General features: G+C 46.2%; 1 protein-coding gene across 3 annotated transcripts in view; it reads right to left on the reverse strand.

Annotated features, from left to right (window-relative positions):
• The window catches only part of NGEF (neuronal guanine nucleotide exchange factor), a 47,560-nt gene that overhangs the window by 3,956 nt on the left and 20,114 nt on the right, over nucleotides 1-23,490 (reverse strand). The window contains exons 1-11 of one of the 3 annotated variants that reach the window (XM_058812165.1): nucleotides 21,049-21,256; nucleotides 19,832-20,017; nucleotides 19,639-19,742; nucleotides 14,810-15,084; nucleotides 10,540-10,700; nucleotides 10,247-10,399; nucleotides 8,130-8,259; nucleotides 7,313-7,387; nucleotides 5,300-5,389; nucleotides 3,534-3,697; nucleotides 2,383-2,538 (exon numbers count right to left, since the gene is read on the reverse strand). In XM_058812165.1, the coding sequence (XP_058668148.1) occupies nucleotides 2,383-2,538; nucleotides 3,534-3,697; nucleotides 5,300-5,389; nucleotides 7,313-7,387; nucleotides 8,130-8,259; nucleotides 10,247-10,399; nucleotides 10,540-10,700; nucleotides 14,810-15,084; nucleotides 19,639-19,742; nucleotides 19,832-19,905 (1,382 nt within the window). In that variant the 5' untranslated portion in view covers nucleotides 19,906-20,017; nucleotides 21,049-21,256. Of the gene's footprint in view, nucleotides 1-2,382; nucleotides 2,539-3,533; nucleotides 3,698-5,299; nucleotides 5,390-7,312; nucleotides 7,388-8,129; nucleotides 8,260-10,246; nucleotides 10,400-10,539; nucleotides 10,701-14,809; nucleotides 15,085-19,638; nucleotides 19,743-19,831; nucleotides 20,018-20,849; nucleotides 20,899-21,048; nucleotides 21,257-23,490 lie in introns of those variants that run through there. The other 2 variants (XM_058812166.1, XM_058812164.1) reach the window with 2 other exon arrangements.

Raw genomic sequence — 23,490 nt, forward strand, 5'->3', positions numbered from 1 at the left:
CCAGCCTTTTCCTGCCTGCCCCTCCAGGGTCCTGGGTGCAGTGGTGATGCTGAGCCCCACTGCTGCACACCCTGGTTGGGATGTCACACGTGACACACTGCTCTGGGCCCTGCTGCACAGCCCTGGCTGTCCCCCACAGGCAGCACGGTCCCTCTCTGGGGAGGGTCCCTCTCTGAGGAGGGTCCCCCTCTGCTGGCATTGCTGTCAAGAGCCAGCAGCCAGGTGGGGGCCTGGCACTCTCTGAGAAATAGCAAGCAAAGGCAGCTCCTGGCTGGACTGCTCAACAGGAGCAGTTTTTCTGGGAGATAAGCAGTTACTGGAACCATTTATTCCCGCAACTGCTGTGTAGGAACATTTAAAGAGCAGAGCTGATTAATTCCCTTGCAGAAGAGCACTGCAGCACACCAAAGGTACCACTTGCTTGGCAACAAGACCTTGTTGGAGCCTGAAGTAAACAGCATGCTGCAAAATCTGGACCTGCAGTTGGGAGGGTGAAGATCTCACAAATGCTGGAGAAGACCCAGGCTTGGCTCCCCTCAGGCTTCCCTCAGCCTCATGAGGAAATGGGGCAGTTCACATTCACAGGCTCCAGCTCCTGCCTGGAGGAGCAGCTGTGCTTCCATCTGAGAGTTTTCTACCTTCTCAGGTGGTTTTAAAGCCTGAGCTTGACACACATGAAAAGCCATGGGAGTGCCTTCAGGAAGGAGAGGGGCCTAAAAGGGGGATGTAAAGGACAAGTGCTGGCAGGTTGATCTGTAGGGTTGGGAATACTTTATACTTCAGGTATGAAGAACAATGCCAAGGACCAGTGGAAGCACCTGCAGGTCACATCACATGAAGATGTGGGACAAGGGCCTTGGTCCCAGAGGAGCTATAACATGTAGAGGTCAAACCCAGAGTCCTGCCATGCTTGTGGCCCTGTCTGCATGCTGGGCCTGCACACAGATCCTTACAGGGCTTCATGGATCTGCCCACAGTGCCCAGCTCCTCTCAGCCTGCAAGGAGCCCACCCACACTGCAGTTCTATCGGTGCAACTGGTTGTGTCCAAATAAAGTGTCAGCTCCTGGCAATGCCCACCCAGGGCATGAGGTGCAAGTTGCTACTGAGCAGCATTGTTGCAAGAGCTGCAAGAGCTGTAGAAGAGATGCAGAAGTCTCCCACTTATCTCTTCTAACTGTTTAGTTTTCCAGTCTGTGCCCAGTACTATCTCCATCATTCCTGCATCTCTGAAACAGCAGCCTTCAGCAGTTGGTATGTCACATTTCAGTGCTCAAGACCTGTTGGCAAGCCATGTTCTGGATCACATACCTGCTGTGGCCACCTAGAAGATGGGACAGGATGCAGAGCATGGACCTGAGACTGCCTCCCCTGAGCTGAGCAAATCCTGGCCTGGTTTATCATTTGCTGCACAGCCAAGCCTCACAGACGTCACACGTGCGCTTGCCCTGCATAGTGTGAGTGACATCTCTATTTTCAGTGCAGCAGAGCTGCAGCCATATGTCTGGGGAGAAGGTGCAACTGCTCACTGTGCTGGGGGCTCGTTATCCTGGTGCTGATGCTGTGGTGGTGGTGAGGGGCAGTCAGGGTGCAACCCTGGTGTTCATTTAGGAATATGGATGATGAACAGCAGCCTGCTGACGGCAGACAACATCAACCTGGGGATGTGCATTGTCCCTAGGAGCTGTTTAGCTGGTGGCTAGAAAATGTGGGCCTGGTAAAGCTTGGGTCAGTGAGAAAGCCATGCCCTGTGCTCCAAAACAACTGGGTCAGTGCTAGTACAGCTGAATCATTTGCCCAGCCTGAGCTTGTTGGAGCCTGAAGTGAAAATTCAGTGAGCCAGAAAATCTGTATCCCGGGAGACAAGGAGGCCCTGAGCTGCAGAAGGGCTGCACAAGACTGGCACTGGCTGTGGAGACACAGAGGAAGTAGCCTTTTCTCCCACCTTCACCCACTAACAGGAGACACTTTATTCCACATGGCCATGATTCTTGTGAGTCAGTGGAGCCTCTGGAGTGTGTGAGTGTATATCCTGCTTGGTTTTACTTTCTGAACATGCTGCAGTCTATAAATCAGCTGGGGCCTGGTGCCTGGGCTGATTTCTGATCTCTCTGTCCCAGAACAGGGACTGCCTGTCTGTCCACCGCCCCAGAGGCCTCCAATACACCGTACAGGAGAGAAACCTGCCTAGGTGACCAGTAGCCTTGGGGCTTTCAGTAGCCTCAGGGGAGTTATGCTGGGCAGAGAGGTTGGTAGGGCCAGCTCAGCTGCAGCAGTGGGATCCCCCCCTGCCCATCCCTGGAAAGCCTGGACATCTGGTCCCCATGAAGGCAGGATGTAGGGAGAGAGCACTGCTGAGTGATAGCAGGGTGACTGGTACTCACTGGGATGATGCCTTCAGCATGTAGCTGGCCTCCCGGTCATCTGCATTCTCTAGCAGCCTCAAGATGAAGACATTGGCCAAACTCTGCCCCTGATCTTCTAACTCCTCCACCCGAAGAAGCCCTCGGGGAGCAGAGTCAAACACTTGGTACTTGTCCCTGGGAGAGGTAAGAGAAATTAGGAAAAACTGTGGTTATTGCAGGAGACTTTGAGTTCAGCCACCCAGAATTGTACTGCGGACACAGACCAGGAATTGCTGCATGGAGGAGAAAAGGTGTCCTGCTGTGGGATGGGATGAGCGTGTGGCTATAAAAACCCACTGCAAAGCAAGGAACCCTCTCTGTACTCTGCCCTGGGCAGCCCTCATGGCCTGGAACAAGTTGCTTTCTCTGTCTAAGCTCCCCACGTCCAAAACACAGATGGCGCTCCCTCAAAGGGGATTGTGAGGCTTAATTCATTCCTATTTATGAAGTGCCTCTGTGTTTTCTGGATACAAGTTGCCACAGAAGCAAAACATTTCCCAGCGTACAGACACCGCGGCGACACGTTCATTAGGAACAGTGGAGGGGCAAGATGCTCCCTACCAGTGGTCTAATCATGCCACAAAGGGCGTGCTGTTCTCTGCTGCTGTGTTTCACCAGTGTCTGCTTGCACAAGACAGTCCTCAGCACAACAACATCCTCCTCAGGCAGGTTACACCACGTCAAATAGAAGCACTGGCCTCAGGTCAAAATTTATACCCCTCCCTGCTACTCTGACTTTCTAGTCGGCTTTTTTAGAGTTGTAACTGACTAAATCTGAGCTGTTCTTCAGGAAGCGATGAGTCAAAAATCACTTCTTGACAGTGTAACTCACCAGCCAATGTAACTCACTTCCACCCTGCAGAAACTGCTGGATGCATAGTCACCCTGCTGCCCTGGGATCTGTTTAACTCCTGTTGGCCATGAATTTTTAGCTGGAGAGAGCTGTGCCACCCATGAAGAGTCAGCTGTGCTCAAAGGTATGGTGACTACTGGAGGGAGGTGTACGTGTTAGGCCAAGGGATGTGCCTGTGCCTGAGGGACAGGATGGGGTCACAGCATGACAGGTTGGATAAAACTGGGGCAATAGAACTAATGAAGTATCCTGTGTACCACCTGAATTTTGCACTCACCCTGGAATTTGCCGGCAAATCACCAGCAGATCGTTGAAAAGGAACAGATAGATTTCTCTGAAGAGTTTCTTGGTGCGAAGAGTTCGTGACGTCTTTGGACCATTCATTTGTTGCAGTTCCCCCTGCTTCAGCAGCCAGCGGGAGTGAGAGATGATGGGTACAGACTAGAAGGGAGGAAAAGATGGCAAAGTTTAGGAAAGCAGCCAAACCCCATGGATTCAAGTAGTTATGATGCTGAAAGCACCAAGAGATGCAAAAGGAAGGGTGGTGAACTCCCATCACCACAACTTGCACTGCAGAGGCTGGAGCAGAGCTGCAAGGAGAGGGCAGTGTGCTCTGCCATCCACACAGCCCAGCAGTGTGACAGAGGTTGGATAGGGGTACAGTAGGAGCCCAGGGATGGACAGATATTTAAGGATGGCAATGCTAGAGTGCCAAGTACTGGAATGAAACAACAGCCTATGCCCTGATCTCTCTCTGAGAGATCCTGTCACATGGGCTGAACTTTCCTCAACAGTAAGGCTGACTTTTAAAACCACAGATTTGGCCTTTTGGCTACAAAAAACCAAGGTTAAACAGGTTTCCTCTGGTTGGGTCTGTCTCTGTCAGGTGGAGATACCGTTCATGCACCTATCACAGCATTTCTGCTGGAGTTTCAACACATATTGTGCTAAAACCAAGAAGCCCAGAACAAAGCACATCTTGCACTAGAAGAATACCACACTTCCAAATGACTGAAATATTGAAAAATACCTGTATAACTGTCACTCTTTCTACTTTCACTCCCAGTGCTCATCACATGCATGGTGGTACAATCTATCTTTTCAACTCCTTGCACTCTTCTTCCCAGAAGAGCCCTACCCATGCCAGGTCCCAAGGCAGATCTGCTCCAGAGATGAACCAGCTCCTGCCTGTCATTACAGCCTCAGCTCTACAGCAGGTGAAGACAACTGTGTAGCCTCCCTCATCTACTACTGTCCTGTGGACTGTGGTCTAGCCCTGACACACTGGTAAAGTGCTCTATAAAAACCAATTTTTTTCGTTTTCGTTGTTCATATACATAAAAAGATTGCTTGGAAGCTGAATATGATCCTTACAGTTTGTGGAGCAGACAGACCTGAGAAGCTTCTCTATAGCATTTAAGAAAAGAACTGACAACTTTATATTCAGCACTGGAATTGAATGGTATATATCTGAGATATATATATATATATTATTGTGCTTTTATATATATAAAACTATGTAGTTAGATATACCACCTGGTATATACAACTGAGATCTGATCAGATATCCCTAAATATTGATGTAGTAATTCCCTCAGTGGAGCTGAAACAGATCAGCAGCAGGTATTTAGAGACTGTACACAATGCATAAATACAGAAATTAATCAAAATGGTGGGGCAGTCTTTGTCTGGGTATTTTTCAGTTTTAAAGTGTTTTGCTTTGCAGCTTTCATCGACCTTTAACATATTTTGTATGTAAAATAACAGCTGAAAGCTGACCTGCATTTTGAAGGGAGGTGAGAGGGAAGAGCCAGACCTGAGTGCTGGAGCAGGAGCACAGTGCACAGGAGAGGTGATGCCAACGTGTCCCACCTGTGTACGTGCACGTCACACCGGCCTTGTTGCTGCCCCAGCCTCTGCAGCAGGTGTGCACTGAGCACACACAGAGGTGCTGTGCCTGCAGCAGCCCCTTTGGACAGGACCCTTTGGAGGCTGTCTGCAAAGTGCAGACAGTGAACAAAAGTGTCCAGCCTGTGCTTATACCTTGATCTTGAATTCTAGTTTCTTCTGGATGCTGATCATCTGCTCTGTTCGGCTCATCTTCCGGACACCTTCATTACATGCTTTCACCACCTGGGAAGAGAGAGGACAAGGTTTGTCTCTGCTGGCCTTAAGCAGGTAAGTGATGATGGACAGCATGAAAAGGCTTGACAACAATCAGGTAAGTGCCCTTCTGTAACAGGAATTGACAAAGCCAAGTTCTTTAATCAGCACTGTGGGTGCATGTAAAAGAGAAGGGGGAAAAAAACCCCAAAATCTGAGCAACCAAAAAGCTCCCAAACATCCAGAAGGTGTTACAGGTGGAAACTGACTGTCAGAGGACATATTAGGTGGCTACATTCAGTTACTGAACCAGACAGTACAAAACAGTGCTTCTGGTTGCACAGCAAAATGAACAGCTTGTTTTCCAGAATCTGACACATCATATATCTCATTTTCCCTGTTCCCAACACTTGGAATGAGGTACATTTGCAGTATCATCTTCAAGGAGAGAATGAAGCCAAACATCTTTTTTTCAAGAATGCAGATGCTGTAGTTCTGCCAAGCAGCACTAGATGCCAGGGCTATGAAATGTCCTAGGGAAAGAGACATTCATCATACAGAGCCCAGCTGTGTTCTGAGTACAAACTTTTAACTGAAAAACCACAACCAACGTGCAAGCACTATGCTGTTACAGGGACCTTAACCTAGATCCCACTGCCTGTTTCATAAGGAGCAACTCTCTTGAGAACTGGCTAGGTAGAAAAATTACATTGGAGAACAAGCTCCACTTTGTTCTCTGTTTCTGCTACTTAAAATCTAACAGAATATCAGTAACTGAAACTGTGATCATCTCTTGCCTCTCAAATAGAAAGAGAGAAAACAAACATACAGAAAAAGTAAGCATGAGATGGTCTCTGTTGTGTGCCTGTACCTAGCTGGATATTAGGTATCAGCTTAAACACTTACAGATAAGTGTTTAACTGTGCAAAAGAATTAGTAAACTGATCATGTGAGTCATTGATGACTGAATACAAACCCAGCATTTTTCCATCAGCGGCTATAGTCATCTGCATGCTACAGGAACAGTCTTCCTCAGGCTACTGACTAATGGAAAAATAATTGGCTACCAGATGTGTCAAGAGGGATTCTGCAAATACTAACTCAATGCAGAACATCCTTAATTTTTAAAGTCCCTGTCTTTATCCCTAGTGATCTCCAAGCATACAGTTCCTATACTGGTTCAGGGCAAATCCAAGAGGCTGTTCTGTTCTAGTGCTTCAGTCAGAGACTGCAGGCCCATCCTAAGGCTGATGTTCTAGCAGAGTTTTCAACTTCAAATACTTGTGTTGAACTGCAAGACTCAGGAGATGTTCCAAGCTTCTGATGGTGAAGGGTTCAAACACTGTCCCAGCCCATGTAGCTGCCAGCTATGTCTAGACCATTCAGAAATGGAATTATCCTGTCAAACCATATCAGGAACATCCCAGATGGGAAACATCCTACTGCCTTCATGGGGTTTTGTACCCATCAGTAACTAGCACAACTGAACACCACACCTACCTACCAGCTTCAGGGAAGAGGGCTAAAAGCTGGCTTGTGTACTTCATTAGGAAGCTGTTATTCTAGGTCAGAAGAAAAAGTGTGCTGTGTCGGAGGAGCCTGACACAGTTGTACTGTGCACACACCTCTCAGTCAGATCCATCACCTTCAGGTGTCTGAAAACCCTTTTGTGTTCTTGGAGACATAAAGGAAAACATTCTCTGCCCTTTCCTATGGCAGAAACAGACATCTATTGTTAGCAAGGGATTTGCTGTCACTGACATCTATGTGCAAGTAGACGAGTCCATCCTTCAGACTTTAGGAAATAACCTCTTGAAACACAGTGACAGAATTCAAAGAAACTGCTCCCAGACAGAATGTAGTCTGCAGGTGATTTTTACAGGGGGATGTGTGTGTGTGAAATGAGCATGGTGATTAATCTTAATGGCCCTCCATTAACTAATTCAAACTTACTGTTTCCAGTTCTTTATGTGCATCCAGGGCAGTGGATTCCCTGTCAGATTTCTCCTCCACTTTCTTCAAAATATTCTGCAGGGGAGAAAAGGCTGTGTGAATGCTGATCCCAGTGTGAGAGCACAGAAAGGTAAAGTTTGCTAGCCTACAAATTACTTCTGGCCATCAGCCTAATTACAGCAAAGGTGACACAGTACAATGACTCTCACCTCTTAGTTCCCCTTTCTCCTTAAAACCTCTTCCCATCTGACCTTATATCTAAGAGAAATAAAACAGGTAGGTTCTTATTTTATAAAAATAAATTAATAAATAACTAGACCTAGCACTAATAGACAGTGTTATTGGTAATCCCAGTGGGATAAGACCATTTGGGACTGAGCTGTTTCCTCATCCCTAGAAGCATATGCTCAAGCAGTGTTTAGATAAGGTGGCAAAGCACTGGCTGACTGGTCCAAGCCATCGTGGTGTAGCATCCCTGTGTCATCCAGCTGCTCTGCATGTGTGTGTCACCATCCTAACCATCAGGCAGCTGGATTAATGGACTGCTGCTACCCCTTCTGGCAGCTTGACAAAGCTCCTCCTCAACTCTCACCCAGTAAAAGCTATATGGCAAATTCAACACTAATTCAGGGATGGACTCTGAGGGGACTGAAATCCTTTTCCCATAGTTGTGGTGAATGTCTGACTCTGTGGAAAGGCTTCAGCCAGTTCTAGGGTCACTGTGGCTGTATCTAAGCCCCATTCACAGCTGCTGGAAAGGAAAATTCCAGGAGTGATACAGAAGTCCTTTGTGAGAGAGAGAAGAGCAAAACTCTACCTGCACCAGCAGCTTGAGTCGAGTGATTCTTTGAAATGGCAGAATCAGGAAGGAAGAAAAGGACAAGCCTTTGCACTTGGGATCCAGCTCCAGCTGTGAGATCACTTCCCGAAAGGCTGGTTTGTCCTGGCTGAGAGGAGAGATAGAGAAGCTGAGAACTTTGAGTGCTACCCTCCATGGGACTCTGGCATATGGCTGGTGACCCAAAAGCAGCTTGGTCCCAGAGACAGCATCTGCCTGGTCTCTCCCAACAGGAGAGAAGAGGGAAGGAGGGGACTGAATGCCTTTGGGTGTATTTTAGTTTAAATCTAAAACTATAAATAGTGTTGGGGGAGGGAAAAAATAGACTTCTAATGTACAAGCCACAGCAGTGCTCACATGTGTTCATATCTAGCTCAGCAGCATACACTGCGTGTGTAGGTGTATGTGAATGGGGTATGTGTCCAAGTAAATGAGTCAGAGGCATAATTATATATTTTTACACAGTTGGAACTCTGTGATAAGGTGAAATTCACACAGTCATAAGAACAAGACAAGCCACAAAGTAGCTCAAGCTTGAATATTCCTTGCTGCTTAGCTAGAGGATGGAAATCATAATCTGGCCTGAGAAGGGCAGAGGCCATGGCTGGGCCTTCCCTGATGATGTTTGCAGGACATGAGGGCAGAGCTGGGCCACAGACACAGCTGTGCAGAGCAGAGTGGTCCCAGCTGCCACAGGCAGACAAAGCTTCCTGGCAGCCATGGACTGAGTGAACCTGAGCAAGGCTTGTGCTGCTGGAGTCGTGGCTAGTTTTGGAAACAGCATGGATGCAAAGAGGTTGGTAACTGTGCAAAACCTGTCTGTACTGGGTGTTCCTCACAACATGTGAAAGAAGCCATTGGCAGAGTTCCTCCTTGCTGCAGCAGGTACCTGTCTGGCAGGGTGACTCACGGCAGAATGGAACTGCATGTGCCTGAGGAACAGTGAAATGGGGGAAACTGTGACACACCTCAGGCTTTGAGTTCAGCCAAGTGTTGCAAAATTCCTGTGCTAGCTGGGAGCCTGGGGAAGGGAGTCAGTTCTTTTCAACATGCTTTATGTATTCCTGCAGACAAAAATGCTGCCCTCTGAATTCACATTTAGGAATATCTCATCTCCAACAGGTCCCTTTCAAGCTCAAGTAACCCAGCCTATTGCTGCTTTGCTTCTAAGTGTTTAGATAATGACTGCAGGCAAATTCTTTCTGCAGCTGTATTGCTCACCTCTGACTGAAGGAAACCCTGTGGTACCCTCTTTTTGGAGAGAACAGCAGGCCAAGCTCAATAAAGGCCCCTTAAAATATTTTCCCCTCAAAAGTTAGAGAGCAGAGAAATGAAAGGACTAAACATTGTTACTCTTGCCTGAACCAGCAGATGCTATAGAAGAAAATACATTGCAGCATGTGCAATGGGCTGTCCTGAAAGAATCCAGGACATTGTTACTAGAGAAAAATTGATTCTTCTCCTCTCAAAGACAAGCTTGTAGGGCATTCGTTGTTTTGAGCTTGTATCAGAGAATTCCTACTGGACCAAAAGACTGGCTACACTTGAAAAATACTACAAAAATATGTTGGATTATATCCTCAGGCCTAGATCTGTGTATAACAGTAGAATGTGAAGAAAATAGCTTTTTAATTTTTTTTTTTTCTTCTTTTAAAAAAATCCTGTTGTTCTGAAAAAGAATAGTTATGAAATTGGGAAAAATCTAATGCCTTGCTGAGAAGGTTGGGAAAAGCAATGGCTGTTGCTCTCATCAGAGATTTGTATTATGTTCTTGGCCTTTCATCTCTTGCCTCTACTTGCAGGTTAAAAATATGTGCATTACACAAGCATGTACATGGCCCTGCACGCACCATAAATATTTCCTGCAGTTGAGAAATGCTGGCTTTGAGTTTACTTGCCATGTTACCTGCATCAACTAATCCTTACTATAAAGCCTTTAATTGTGTTTTCTTTTTACAGAATGCAGTGAGAAATCATGAAGAGGGAAACCCCATTTCTGTGCTATCTAGCCCTTTCTCATAAATACCAAAATTACAGCTAAATCTGTAGCTTGTGCAATTTTACAAAATAGTGCAGCAACAAGCGCTAGAACTCACAGGAGCTGCTTGTAGGTTCTCTCCTGGTAGGTCTGGTTGGAGACATAGGTGATGTACACAGAGAAGTGATTAACTGTGTGCTGGTAGACAATATCACACACGTCCGAGATCACAATGTTCTCCTCCACTCGCTGCTCAAGGTCCAACAGGAAGCTAAATGAGAAAGTCAGCACCCATATTAATTGTGACCTATCTGTCCCAGGCAATTCCCAGGAGAAGTCAGCTCCTCCATCCCTCTCCAACTGCAGTTACCTAAAGCTGCTGCTTTCAGTGCCACTCAGCAGCCAACTTACCGCTCGCTGACAGCCATGACATCCAGCACGTTGGAGAACAGGATGTGTGCCTCAGACTGGTGTAAGATCTTTTTCAGACGCTCATTCTCCATGAAGTGAGACACCAGCAGATTCAGACTCTTGTAATATGATGCTTCTGAAGTAACCAACTCAAACATGGCCTGGGGGAGAATCCCAAAGAAGGAAGTCAGCAGGTACCTTCTACTTCTACAGAGCATTTCACTGGGCATTAATGAGGACATCTGTGCTGCACAGCCACGGACCTTGCACCCACCCTGCAGGCCCAGGCTGCAGGGAGAGGTCAGCCCACAATGCATTTGCCACATGTTTTGTGAGGAGACAGTGAGTTAGTTTAGGAAGTCTTCCTGCCACAACCATCAGCCCTGACCTAGAGGAAACACAGCTGTTACTGTCCAAGTGAGACCCCCTGGTCAGCTCTGGCCATACACTTTTCTGCCCCAGTTCACAACAGAACAGGACAAGATACAGTAGTGCCTAACTACTATCAGAAATCATAAATAATCTCCAAATTTCAGCCTTTGCTTATCCTGTTAGAAGAGAAAACCCTGGAGCAAAGCCTGGTTTCCTCAGGCCAAGGATGTGGTCTGTGGAAGCAGAATGGCAAATTGATGGTTTCGTTCAGAGATAAAAATCAGTTTAATGAGATGCAGATATAAAGTCTTCTACCTACTGCAAGTGCTGCAGGGACATTCCATTATTACCACTCAGAGATCCCTTACTCTCTGGGGGAGTGTATGTTGTCTCTGTTCAGAGGTAGATACAAAAGGTGTTTATTTACACAACTACTGTATCCATTAGTTGAAGTAAGATTAACTGAAGACTTTCACAGAGGTTCAACACAGTGCTGTTAAATCCTTCAGGCATCTCTTGATAAAGGGGTGCCTTGGGTTCCTTGTCCTGGGGCCCATGGCCCACACTGCCATTACTAAGAGAGGCAGTTGGTGGTTCAGTGAAAGTTTTGCTCCCTTGAATCTAAAGCTGCTTCAATGCTCCCCTTGTTCCCACAGCTCCTCTGTTGCACCCTGCTGAGGGTGGAGCTGGCCAGGCAGAGCAGGTGTCAGAGCTCAGGGACTGGTTCTCAGTGGCTGCTGGGGCACAGCTAAAGTTGAGGAGGTCATATGGAGCCACAGGTACATGCAGTGGTTTTTGTGATGTGTACATAGAGAAATATGCTCTAAATTAGCTGGGGGTCTGTCTTGTGGCTTGCTTGTTGTCTGTTTTTTCTCTTTAAAGAAATTATTTGGATTTTTTCACTGATCAGTTTTTGGCCTTTTCCTGGAAATATCACTGTGCATCACATAAGAACTCGAGGTAGAGACCTGGGTTGTGTCCCTGACACTGTGCTGCACTCCAAGATCTGGGTGAATGGGTTCAGAAGGAGAGACTGTTACTCAACCCAGAGCTGCTAAAACAGCAGTTAGTCAAAGTGACATTTCAGCCCTTTGCAGGGATGGCAGCCTAGGAAATGTTCCCAGTGGGTACCTAAGTCCAACAAGTGGCTTCCTGCACCAGAGGAGGAGATTGTGCCTGCACAGCCCCCAGAAGGGAGACAGAGCAAAGGGTGTCTATAAAGATGAACTTAGTGACTATGGAACAGACAGTGTTTAAGAAATAAGAGAACACTGGATTTTTTCAAGGCCAGATTCCTAATGAGAAAAGTGCAGGACTATCTGCTCATCTTTTCCCAGAAGCTTTACCCATGCACTGGGTGAACCTGTGAGAGAACCTCTCTCTTTCTGCATGACCGGCTTAGTCCTAAATGTAACTTTTACAGGTTTACCTATATCTTTTTATTGATAAATGAGAGAGGTGGAAATAGGCAAAGATGTACAGGATGTGTTAGGATAGCCTATCCCTTCCAGGTATCCTGGAGATTGACACCTCCAATCATTTTGCACTGCAGCTTTCCAGAGACTCCAAGTCAGGATTTTTTTCTGCCAAGTCTGACTGCAGAATCTGTGTTTGCTGTAGTGGAGGGTGCCACACCTGCAAGGGCAGGTCCAGAATGCAGGCTATACTAAAGAAATAATGAAATCCATAGTGATAATATCTGTCCTGTTTGTTCCAATGGGGACAATTAAAAAAATCACTTTCCATGATACTTTTCAAGCATCCACTGCTCTTCCACTCAACTTTCTTGTTTTGATGCTTGAAAACAATTTTTTTTAAAAAAAATCTTGCATTGATAAGCTGCTCAGTAATTTCCATCATTGCCACTAATGAATACCAGATTTCTCTTCCTGTTGTAGTCTCTTTCACTTTGAAGATTATTTCAGATAACCAACTTTTTCTCTGACTGTTTAAGCCCTGCTCTGTGACAGCTCTGGTGGTGTTCCCTTCCTCAGCTCTGATGCAGGGTGTTCAACTTTCTTTCCATTTGTGTACCAGTATTTCTCCCTGTGATCAAAATAATGCTTTTGTTCCACCTTTCCTGGCTGAAGACATGCAAGCTTTTCTAGTCCCTGTGTTTACTACAGCTTTGAAGATAAAATGGGTCAGAAAATACAGTTTTGTCCTTAAGATATTTACTCCAGAATTTCTGCTGTCCTGTACTTCAGGAAAACTTCTCCAATTCTCCTTTATGAAGCTGAACATTTTACATTTACTAAATTAAGCCCTCATGTACAGTTCACTCTCACAGTTCACAGCCAACATGAATAGAGTTCCAGAACTACAGGAGCAAGTAGTGCTTGCTTACAGCAAGGCTGAATTCAATATAATCTCTTCAATACCTTCAGTGATTTCCCTAGCCCTCCTTGTTTTCTGACCTTGGTTCTCCTCACAAAGCAACTTCTCCACTCTATCTGTTCAATGTTCAGCCAATTTCACAGCTTTCTGGCTTGGAGCAATTTTATAATCTCTTAGTGTGCTAATCCCAGGACAAGCAGGAAGAAAATTTCAGGTCTGATAAACTAACAAGGCACAGCACTTCTTTATGACAGCACTGTCCCATTCTCCAACTGCTTTATTTCTCTGGTTATTTTAACAGAAAGAAGACAATTGAGCACACTTAATATGGAAGTTTAGCAGCACCAAGATTTTTTTTCCCAAAACCACATACAGGTAACAAATGTAACTTAACAGAAATGACAAGTTTTGAAATCTATAGTGCACGCTTTTAAGCAAAATATTTCTCCATAAAAATTCTTCATTTTGAAGCAAAAATAAAAATAAAAGCCTGTAATTTTTCAGATGCCAGATTGTGTTTGTCATGCTGGCACTTGGAAGTACTGTGTTTTGCTAGGTAAACAGAGCAAATCCAAATAACCAGTGCAGAAGAAGAACATGGAGAAAAAACAAATTATTTCATTCACCTTCAGCCCTAACCCTGATACACTAACAGCCTGTGCTTGCTACCCCAAACTACTGTATATAAACACCAGTCTGCTCCACTAAGGGTATGAATAACACAGCCCTTGGCGTGCACAAGATGAACTTTCCAGCATGACAGTCAAGTTCCAGCCCTAGCCAGGACTGTCACTGTGTGCACAAGGTTCTCCTCAGCATGGATTATGGAAGTCTAACTGAACTCAGGAGGGACTGGTGCAGGAGTACAGCTGGACTTGTGGGATAGAGCCTTGTACCACAACGCAAACCACACATTAACAGGGTTTGCCCTCTACACTGCTGGCTATAAATGCAGTGCTATGCAGTGACAAAGAACACTCACACTCCCCATGATACCCAAAATAGCAACCAGTTGTAAATTGTGGTGCAACTGATGTTGTCATCACTTGTGACAGCTACCCCCACCTACTCCTTTCAGTACAGTCCTGTAAGTCACAGCACATGGCTCTAAAATAGTGATGTCACTGCACTGCATAGCTAAATGCAAATATACCTGTCATTATTTTTTACTGTTTGCAATAGACTCCAAGTAGCAACAATTAAATATAAGGATGTTTATCAATCTCTATCTCTTCTATTTCTACTATGTCAGATATTCAAAGCCTTACAGTTAATGGTTGAATTCTTCTAAGATTTCTGGTGGAAAGTTATGTGTCCTGATAGTTAATTCGGAAAAGGATTAATGTGCACTGGAACCGATGGCTCTTTTGTAAAAACCTCCTAATATCTCTCTTCTTTTGTAAGTTGCTCCTAACACCGAATCAGAAAAGGGAAAAGAAGTTCCTTTTGCTACAGAAACATCCAGCAGCAGTAGCATACAGAAAAATGTCTGCAGTTTCACAATAAACAATGAGTGGTTAAACAACATGATTAAGAAATATTCTTAATATTCCTTCATTACCTCCTGCAGTTTGATCTCATCTGGTTGGAGGATGCTGAGGACACCACTGTTCTGGACCTCAGGAAGATCCTGCCATAAGTTGAACCTGGAGTTGGAATTTCTCAGCAAATTGATTTGTGGTGGAGCTTTGTTTTCAGTTGTACTTGTGGACTCTGCTTCAGATGGGGTTTCCTCACTGGGTGAAGTCTCCTCAGGGTCTGTCTGTGAATCTTGCAATCGCCTGGTTTCAATCTCCTCGCGCGTAGATTTATCTCGGTATTCCTGGTACAAGAGCCCTAGGAAGGAACACAGCAGGTCTGAGAGGCTGTGACTGAACGAGATTGTGGGAAAGGACAGTTGCTTTGCTTTAGTTCACCTCAGCAGAGGTGAGAGATGTGCCTTCCATGCAGAGTGAAAAGCCTGTTATGGTATTCCGACTTCAGCCAGAAGTGGAAGCTATAAATGGAAGGGCATTTCTAAATCTAAAATGTAAAAAATCTGCTCTCACAAAACATTTAGTAACACAGGCAGATGAATCCATCATCACTCAGAAGACATAAAAGAACTGACTTGTCAGGCTTTTAAATGTCTTTTAAACCTTGATTTTCTCTGTTATATTACTATGTTACAAGTTATATAGGTTGATGTCTATGTTTAAGTGTGTGTCTGGAAAAGTCTTACTGCACACATTGAAATGACTTTAAAAGGAGCAATTTAATGGCCACAAAAATCCTCAATGAGGAAACACTGAGCTGCTGTTACTGGCATTGGACAGGTGAAGCTTTGGGACAACTAGCTACAGTTACTACAACTAGCTACAGGTTTGTTTTGGTATGGACTTCATGGTTAGCCTTGGACATGTTGCTTAATATCCTGCTGTTTTCCTTCTTAGTTTCTATGATGTTTGAAGATGCAAAATTAATATCTAAAAGGTACCAATTTGCTACAGGACTAAGGAACAGACTCTGAGTTCACACTATGGGGCAGCACATCAATGACACCAGGTGTCTTCCAAGTTTCAATTACTAACTTTGGGAGAAGATGAAATTGCACTGGATTTGCCTCCACTGTGGTATCAACTGACAGCATGGAAAAGGTAGGAATCCTGAAGTTCAATCTTTAGAACATCCTTTGTCTCTCTGAGGGCTTTCAAACTGTCCCATTTTTCTTTCTGAACCATCTGTAGGACCCAGAATTTTAATTGCTTGAATAAAAAATGTAATTTAGAAGACATGTAAAGGCAGGAGAGCATGAGCACACTGAGTCACTTTCCTCCCTTAATGAAATTGAAGAAGCACAATTTATATTATCTCCCTTGGTTTATACTTGAATAGCAGTGTAACATGAATGAATAAAGAGAAAAGCCTTTGATGTTAAAAAAACCATGCTAAATAATTAATTTTGTCGGAACCATTAGGGGTTAAAATTTATCTGGTCACATGTATTCATGATATTTGATCTGACATTCTGTGTGTAATAAAGTGAGAGACAATGGGATTAAAAGTTTGTCTAAGGTGGGCAGAAATATAGATGTCGCCGCCTATATAATCTCTGGACCAGTTTCAATGAGGCTCTGTACCAGTCAGTGCTAAAACTATATGGCAAATATGCTGGGGAAAGGTCCAGGAATAAGCACAGGATTACTGCAGTCTGCGAGTGTGTCCTGCTATCTGTTCTTCCTGGAAAGATGTTCAACACCAGATTAAAATAGCAGTAAGGGTAGCTGTGCCTAGGAAACCATAGAGTCTTCTGTTAGCTTCCTACACAGTGCTGAGCAGAGGAGACTTCCCCTGAAGTTTTGCATGCTGCTGCCACTTATGTAATTTCTCTCTGCGTCAACTAGGTTTAGCTGGCTTTCCTAAGCATTTCAGGCTGTTTTTCACCATCAGGGAGGGTGCTGAGGCTGTAGCAGGGTGGAAGTGCTCCTTCAGTACGTAGCAGAGAGACTGCTAAATTGGAGCTGCTTTTGGTGGCACTCATCCGTATGGCCAGCCTGTGCTCGAGGGCTCTGGGTTCTTTTTGCCCCATAGAGAGCGGGACAAGCTGGGAAGCAACATCCTGCAGCAGCGTGGGCAGTGCTTGACTCAAGGGAAAACACACTGGGAAACTGAAGCATAATCTATTTTACTCAAATTGGAGATAATTATACTTGTAGTGTTTGACTGCAGGTATACAGCCATGTTGTGCTGCTGGCTCTGCCTTGCAAGTCAGAGGATGCTTTGTGTAAGGGGGATTTAGCGTCCCTCATGCAAATCTGAAGAGCAGCCCTTTTTAAAAGATCCTCAAGACTATTTTTCTCTTGCCTTTAAGGAAATAAGACCCAGATAATGCAAGTTGGTTTTGTTTCCAGGTTCTCTGACTGACCAGGTAAGAGCTATGGAGCTGTCAGTGGCAGGCAAAGCAAATACAGGCATGGAAAGATCTCACTGATGGAAAGCATCCACCATCAGAATTCAATTGGAATAGACAGCAAGAGAGACTGGTTGAAGCTCTACCAACTCTAAGAGAGCAATATGAGGAGAAAGGAGAAAGGTGGTACAGAGGAAAGATAAAAGACAGGTAGATGTGTAGGCAGAAGGGTAGGAAGAAATAAGGAGGGTGTGCTAGCAAGGATAAAAGATATCCCTGTTGTCTTGGTCCTAAGGGTCTACTCATATGTTGGCAAAGAGGTTACAATGGGTAGAAAAATTACGTAGATAAGAGGGAGAGAATCTATGCCAAGGTCTTGTCCAGATGGAACAAGAGATGATCACAGCACAGGAGGGGTAACAGATGCAAGGTCAAGGTACAAGGTTTTGACATGTTGAAAGGAGACAATACATGTAGGAACTTACAGAATGTGTATAAAAAAAGCTGAGATCAATAGCTGAATGTGACTCATGATATAATTATTTAGTAAATGTTTACATTTAGTAAGGGAGCAAGTACAAAATGTCAGAGACCTGCATAAGCTCCCTCCATTACTTAATGTCCCAGCTGTCCCTACTGTGACCTGGCTAACAGTTAACCCTGTGGTCAGAGCATGGGTTTGGTGTTATCTGTTGGCTTAAGTGTTTAAGACTGATCTTCATAAGGCATGTTTACATAATTTTTATAGTACGTAACAGACATTTCCTTTTTTGTTTATTCCATTTAATTTTGCTGTCACAGTCTCCCTTCCCAGCTCTCTTAAAAGCTGGGAAGGGAATTGAAAAACTAGTTACTAATTGTGGAAATCCTTGCCTTAGAGAGTTAGCAGTGCTCTTAAAGTAAACGTTATTGCATTGAAAGCTATGTAAAATCCCAGGAGGCCCAGAGAGGTTTTCTCTGAAATTCTCTGCTCCAGTTTCAGGCAAAGAGTCCACTAATGTCTCAGGAGGGAGGGAAGGAATGAGTGAGCTCCAGCCATTTGATGCTACATCTCTGGTGGGGTAAAGATAACACCTAAGATTGTCAAAACCCAGTCTCCTCCATAAAGGTGCAACACACTTGCAGTTACACTGATGTGTGCAGAGTTTTGCACAGCTTCCCTCTGATACACAGCACATAAAAATATATAGAAAATAGCAACTGGGTTGCTCTGAACTCCTGCTAGTTTTAGTATTTTTATCTCACCTCTGAGGTGCACAGTCCCAGTAAACTGACAGTGTTTTGACACAGCTCCCTTGGTAGGTTAGTATCTACACAGCCAAAACCAGGTAACAGATCTGGCAACACTCACACAAATTGTTCACCACTTTCCTCCAGGAGGCCTCAAACTCAGCTGGTTTGTCTGACAGATGCTGGCAGGCTGCTGGTTTCACACCAGCCTCCTTCTCCAGCATTGTGCCAGAGGCATCAGGTGTACCAAGAATCAGCCTTGCATGCCACAGCCTGACACCAAACAGCAGAGACAGCCTAAGAAGCCTTCTCATTTCTGCCAGGGAGGCTTGCCATGCTGCTTGTGAGTTATATGTTCCATTTTCCCATGCTAAGTGCTGCATTCCTACCCTCTAGATTCAAGTATGTTGATTCTATTTCCTGAAACTGAGCAGGAGTGTTTAAAAACAAAGCTTCTATATTCCCACCATAAAACCTGCCTCAGGATGGGATTTAGCTTTGCTGTTGATGAAATTCCTTGAGGAACGTCACAATTCTGATGTGGGAAAGCAAGAAACAAGCTGTGGAGGTTCTCCCCCCATCCCACAAAAGATAAAGATAAAAAAGAAAATACCATAAGAGCAAATGCTTAACAGTCCTCTCCTCCATAGTCACCCAGATAACCTCAACTTTGCCTTTTTAGAGACCACAAAGGACAAAATAACTTATTATTGTGTTCAAAGTGCTATGCCAGTGGCTGTTACACTGAATAGATGCAGAACCTGGTGCATGCAATTAATGTCCAACGGGATGAGTGAAAAAAATACTTTAGTCTTATGCCTTCTGGAGTACGCAAAATCATATTTTAGTAGAAAGCTTGGGGTAGCCTTAATGATTAATTGTTTCGAAATGACAAGAATAATCATTATTTGTGAACAAGGTTAGGCTGTTCTGCGATAGCATTAATCCACTGCCGGAAAACGTGCAAACCTGATGCCCCCAGAGACCTCAAAAAGCCACAGTAAGGACGGTGAGAGGGTTCCCAGCAAGGACAGGGAGTTGGGGACCTGCAGCACAAGCCCTTACCCCGCCCTTAACTCCCCCCATCTGTGCACCGCTTGTCTTTAGCTCTGGGTTTGGAGGTTCAGGGGGCCGGCAGGTGCAGCCCGGCCGGGCTGAGGGCACCTCTAGGGGCTGCTGTGCCGCCGTCGGTGCGGGGAGCGGGAGAAGCGGCGAAGTTGTGTGAGGCCGCAGCGGCGGCCGGACATCCCGCGGTGGGCACGGCTCCTTACCGATGTGCTCGATGAGGTTCCTCCAGGAGTCGGCTGTCATGGGGTGTGCGGGCGGTGCCGCACCCGTGCCGGCGGCAGGGGTCTCCTCAGCGGCGGGGGGGGGCCTGCGGAGAGGCGGAGGCGCCCTCAGAACAGTGGCGGGACAGCGGCCCCTACGCGCGCCCGCGCCCCCCGCCCTCAGCAGCCCCCTCACCTGGTGAGCTGTCCCGGCGAGCCGTCCTGGTCGAAGGCGCAGGCGGCGCTGAGGGCCGCGGCCAGTAGCTCCATGGCCGGTGGCGGCAGGCGGCTGCCCAGCAGCTCCGGCGGCAGCGGCGGCGGCGGTGCGGGGCTGGGGGAGCCCGGGCGGTTGCCACGGTAACGGGGGTAGGAAGGCAGCAGCCTGCACGGGAGGGAGAGGGGACTTGCAGCCGCCCCCGGGGCGCCCCCACAGCCCGGCCCCCCTGTGAGCCCCCAAGCCTCCTCAGAGCCTCTCTGGTCTCCTTAGAGTCTCTCCTCAGACACCCACTTCTCCCAAAGCGTCCCCATGGCTCTCCCCTAAAATCTCTAGACAGCCTCCTCAAATCCCCTCAGAGCCTCCCCTCAGACCTTCCGTCAGGCATCCCCACGGGCTCTCCATCAAAATCCTCTCAGAGCCTCCCCTCAGATTCTCCTCAAAGCCTCTCCACAGATTTTCCCCACAGAGACCCCCTCAAAATCCCCTCAGATCTTCCCGCGGTCTTCCACCAGCCCCTCAGAGCTCCCCTAGCTCCTTGCAGCCTCTCTCCTCGTTCCCAGATTTCCTCCGAGGCTCCACGGAGTTCTGCCAAATGCCGGCGGATCTCCCTCAGTCTTCCCCAAATCCCTCCCGAAACCCCTCAAAGCCCGGCAGTTCTCAGCCCCTGTTCCTCGGAGATCTCAGAGCTCCCTCCTGACCCCTGAGTTCCCCCAGAGCTTCTCAGAGCCCCCCCTGCAGACCCTTTTAACGCCACCAAAATATTTTCCGAGCCCCCGCAGACCCCTCAGGTGTCGTGTCCTTCCTCTCCTTCCCAAGCTGCCCTCTCAGAGGCCCCCACCCCGGTCCCGGTACTCCTGCCCGCAGAGACCTGAGCCCGGGTTCCCCTCCAGCGCAGGTCCCTCCTCCGCCGGGAGGCTGGCTCCCTCCTCCCCAAGGGCCCCGCCAAAAGGCAGCAATTCCTGCCCCAGAGGGCCCCCACCTTCACAGGCTCCCCTACCTCCATCCCCCCTCAGCTCCTGCAGAGGGGCTTCTTCCCTCGATGTAGGGAAGCCCTTTCCTCCGGTCGCTCCCTCCCTCCCCAGCAAGGCACCCTCCCCCAGCGAGCACCCACACACCCCGTCCCACTTCATGCCATAGCCCCTCTCCTCCATGCACGGCCACCCCACACCGGGAGGGGGTCCTGCCCCGGCACTGACCTCCCGTTCCTCAGCCCCGGGGCGCAGCGCTGCCCCCCATCCCCTGCACCTCTCTGCTTATGTGTGGATGGCGCCGGCTTTGAGGGAGGAAAGGGGGTGGCAGAGGGGGGTTCTCCTGAACTGCTTCCAGATCTGGTGCATATGGTGCATTTCTTCTCCAGGAGTGAAACCCTGAGATGGAGGAATGTAACTGGGAAACACAGCCTAATCCCTCCTGCCGGGAAGCGCACTCTTGATTACCCCACAGGATTGGCTGCTATTCGCCTCTCCTTCTCCGGCAGGGCTTCGCACCCGCTCGGTCATTTCCCTCATCTCCCATTCCTTAGCGTCGCTACTTCCATAAGGATATATTTCCTCGTTTAGGAAGTAAGTATCTCAGTACTCAAGTAATCCATATCTGTCTTCGTTCAGGTAATTGTTTTTCTGCCTCAGGGATAAAATCTCTTGAGCTCCAGAGTACGGTTACATCAGTCCAAGTGGTTGTGGACAGGCTGGGTGCAGCTCTTCACCACATGTTAGTAACCCTCAGCAAAAAAAAAAGTCATCTGCACCACGTTGCAACTGAGGAGTTAAAGAGGAAAAATGCTCTGCTATTCCTTGTGCTTGCTCTCTCCCTGTTGCGTAAATTGCCATGATTTTTTTCTGTATGTGATAAAGTAATTTATGCAACAACATAGAATCCTTGTGTTAGTCTGTATGTGTAAAATGGCTTCCTTTTTACAATTTTTATATTGGTTTTGCTAAATGATATATCAGTATAGCTTTTAATCAGCACGTGACAATACGTCCAGAGAAACTTCTTCAGCTTATGTGAACTAGATCTAGATCTGGCACACAGGAGAGCTCAGTTGTTAAGTCATTAAGAAACAGAATGGGAAAGGAAAACAGCTGGAAATGTCATTGAGGGCTCAGAGAGGGCTGCAAGTGTGGTCTTTGTGCAGTCCCTGACCAGGAGGTCAGAAGGAAAGGAACTGAAAGGAAATACCAGGGTGGGGGTGAGAGCTGGAGCCTGTGATGTACTTACAGAGGAGGATGAGAGCCTGAGAGCTGTGGCTGACATTGTCACTGGATAGATGGTCAGTATGCATTATCAGCCATTAAACACTGGGCATTACAGGGTTGGGGCAGCCAGGTGAGTGTGGGGGAGGCCAAAACCTTGTGGAAGGGATAAAGCAGCAGCAACTATCTGAAGCTCATTTTTTGGTGGCTTGCTGCCAGGGCAAGAATATTGTCAAGGGTTTTAGAGAGTGGGTAGGCTTTTAAAAAACTTATTTCTTAGAAAAAGGGAGTCTCTTCATTACCCTGAAATCTGGAAAATCAGATATGGTGTTTACTGTTTTCTCAAGGGAAGGACAAGAGCAGTGAGGAATGCAAAGTGAAATCAGCGTATAAGCTCTTAACTGATACTACTAGAATGAACATATATCTAAATGTAACTTTTGTATGTATTAACTAAAAAAAATACAAATCTTTTAGAAGTGTGATTTAAGAGTTTAACAGATTCCTAACCCCTCACATTTCTTCTTTCAAGGGTTAAATCTGTTTGAAATTGAAATTTCTTCTTAGAAAAATGTCTGGGTCATGCTATGAAAAATATTCAGAAAGAGAAAGCATCTTCTTTTGATCCCATAACTAGTAATTTGATCCTGCCTGTCTTCCCTTTTCTTTCACTTTTTCCAGAGCTTTTTACTTTTGGTCTGAGATGAAAACTTGAAAATATCACAGAAAGCAATAATGATAATAAACACAGTGGAAGCTTTGAAGAGGTAAAACACCAGCTAGAAGTGAAATATCCCCTGTAGCCATGGCAGGCCCAGCTTGTGTTTCTGTGTCTCAGAGAGCTGTTACACTGCATTGCAATGACCAGTGAACTCTACTTTTCCTTCCTTTAGGACTGTTTCTTTTCTAATTGTAATTTGATCTTTCAAATATGCTGTTCTTCCTTCCCTCCCAGTTTTATTCTTGTAACAGAGAATATCCATAAACAAAACAAGAAATACTGAGAAATACTTTTTCTCCCAACTGAGGTGACAGAGTGTTCCCAGTACTCATGGGACTGGAACAAAAAAATTATATTTAGCAAGAAGGAGATATTTCTGTCCTACAAAATTTGCTGGGATTTTCTAAGTCTTGCTTTTCTGTTTGGGGACAAAACAGAAAGCTTTTAAAGTTTGACACAAAAACTAAAGTCAGACAAACAAGTGATTCTGTTAGAGTGGTCTGGTGACTGGGATTTTCACGCTGGGAGTGGGGGATCCAGGTCAGAGTCAGAGATGTATTATTCCCTTGCATCCCACATGTTACTGCCTGTTCCAGGGCAGGTCAGTGTCTTCTGGAGCTGCTCTGCTTTCTCTGCTCACTCAGAAAGGTTCTTGAACATGCTAAATGCCCTATTCACCAGATACTACTTTAAGTCAGTCAATACTGAACTATTTCTGTGAA

Source organism: Ammospiza caudacuta, chromosome 11, assembly GCF_027887145.1.
Source record: "Ammospiza caudacuta isolate bAmmCau1 chromosome 11, bAmmCau1.pri, whole genome shotgun sequence".
NCBI lineage: Eukaryota > Metazoa > Chordata > Aves > Passeriformes > Passerellidae > Ammospiza > Ammospiza caudacuta.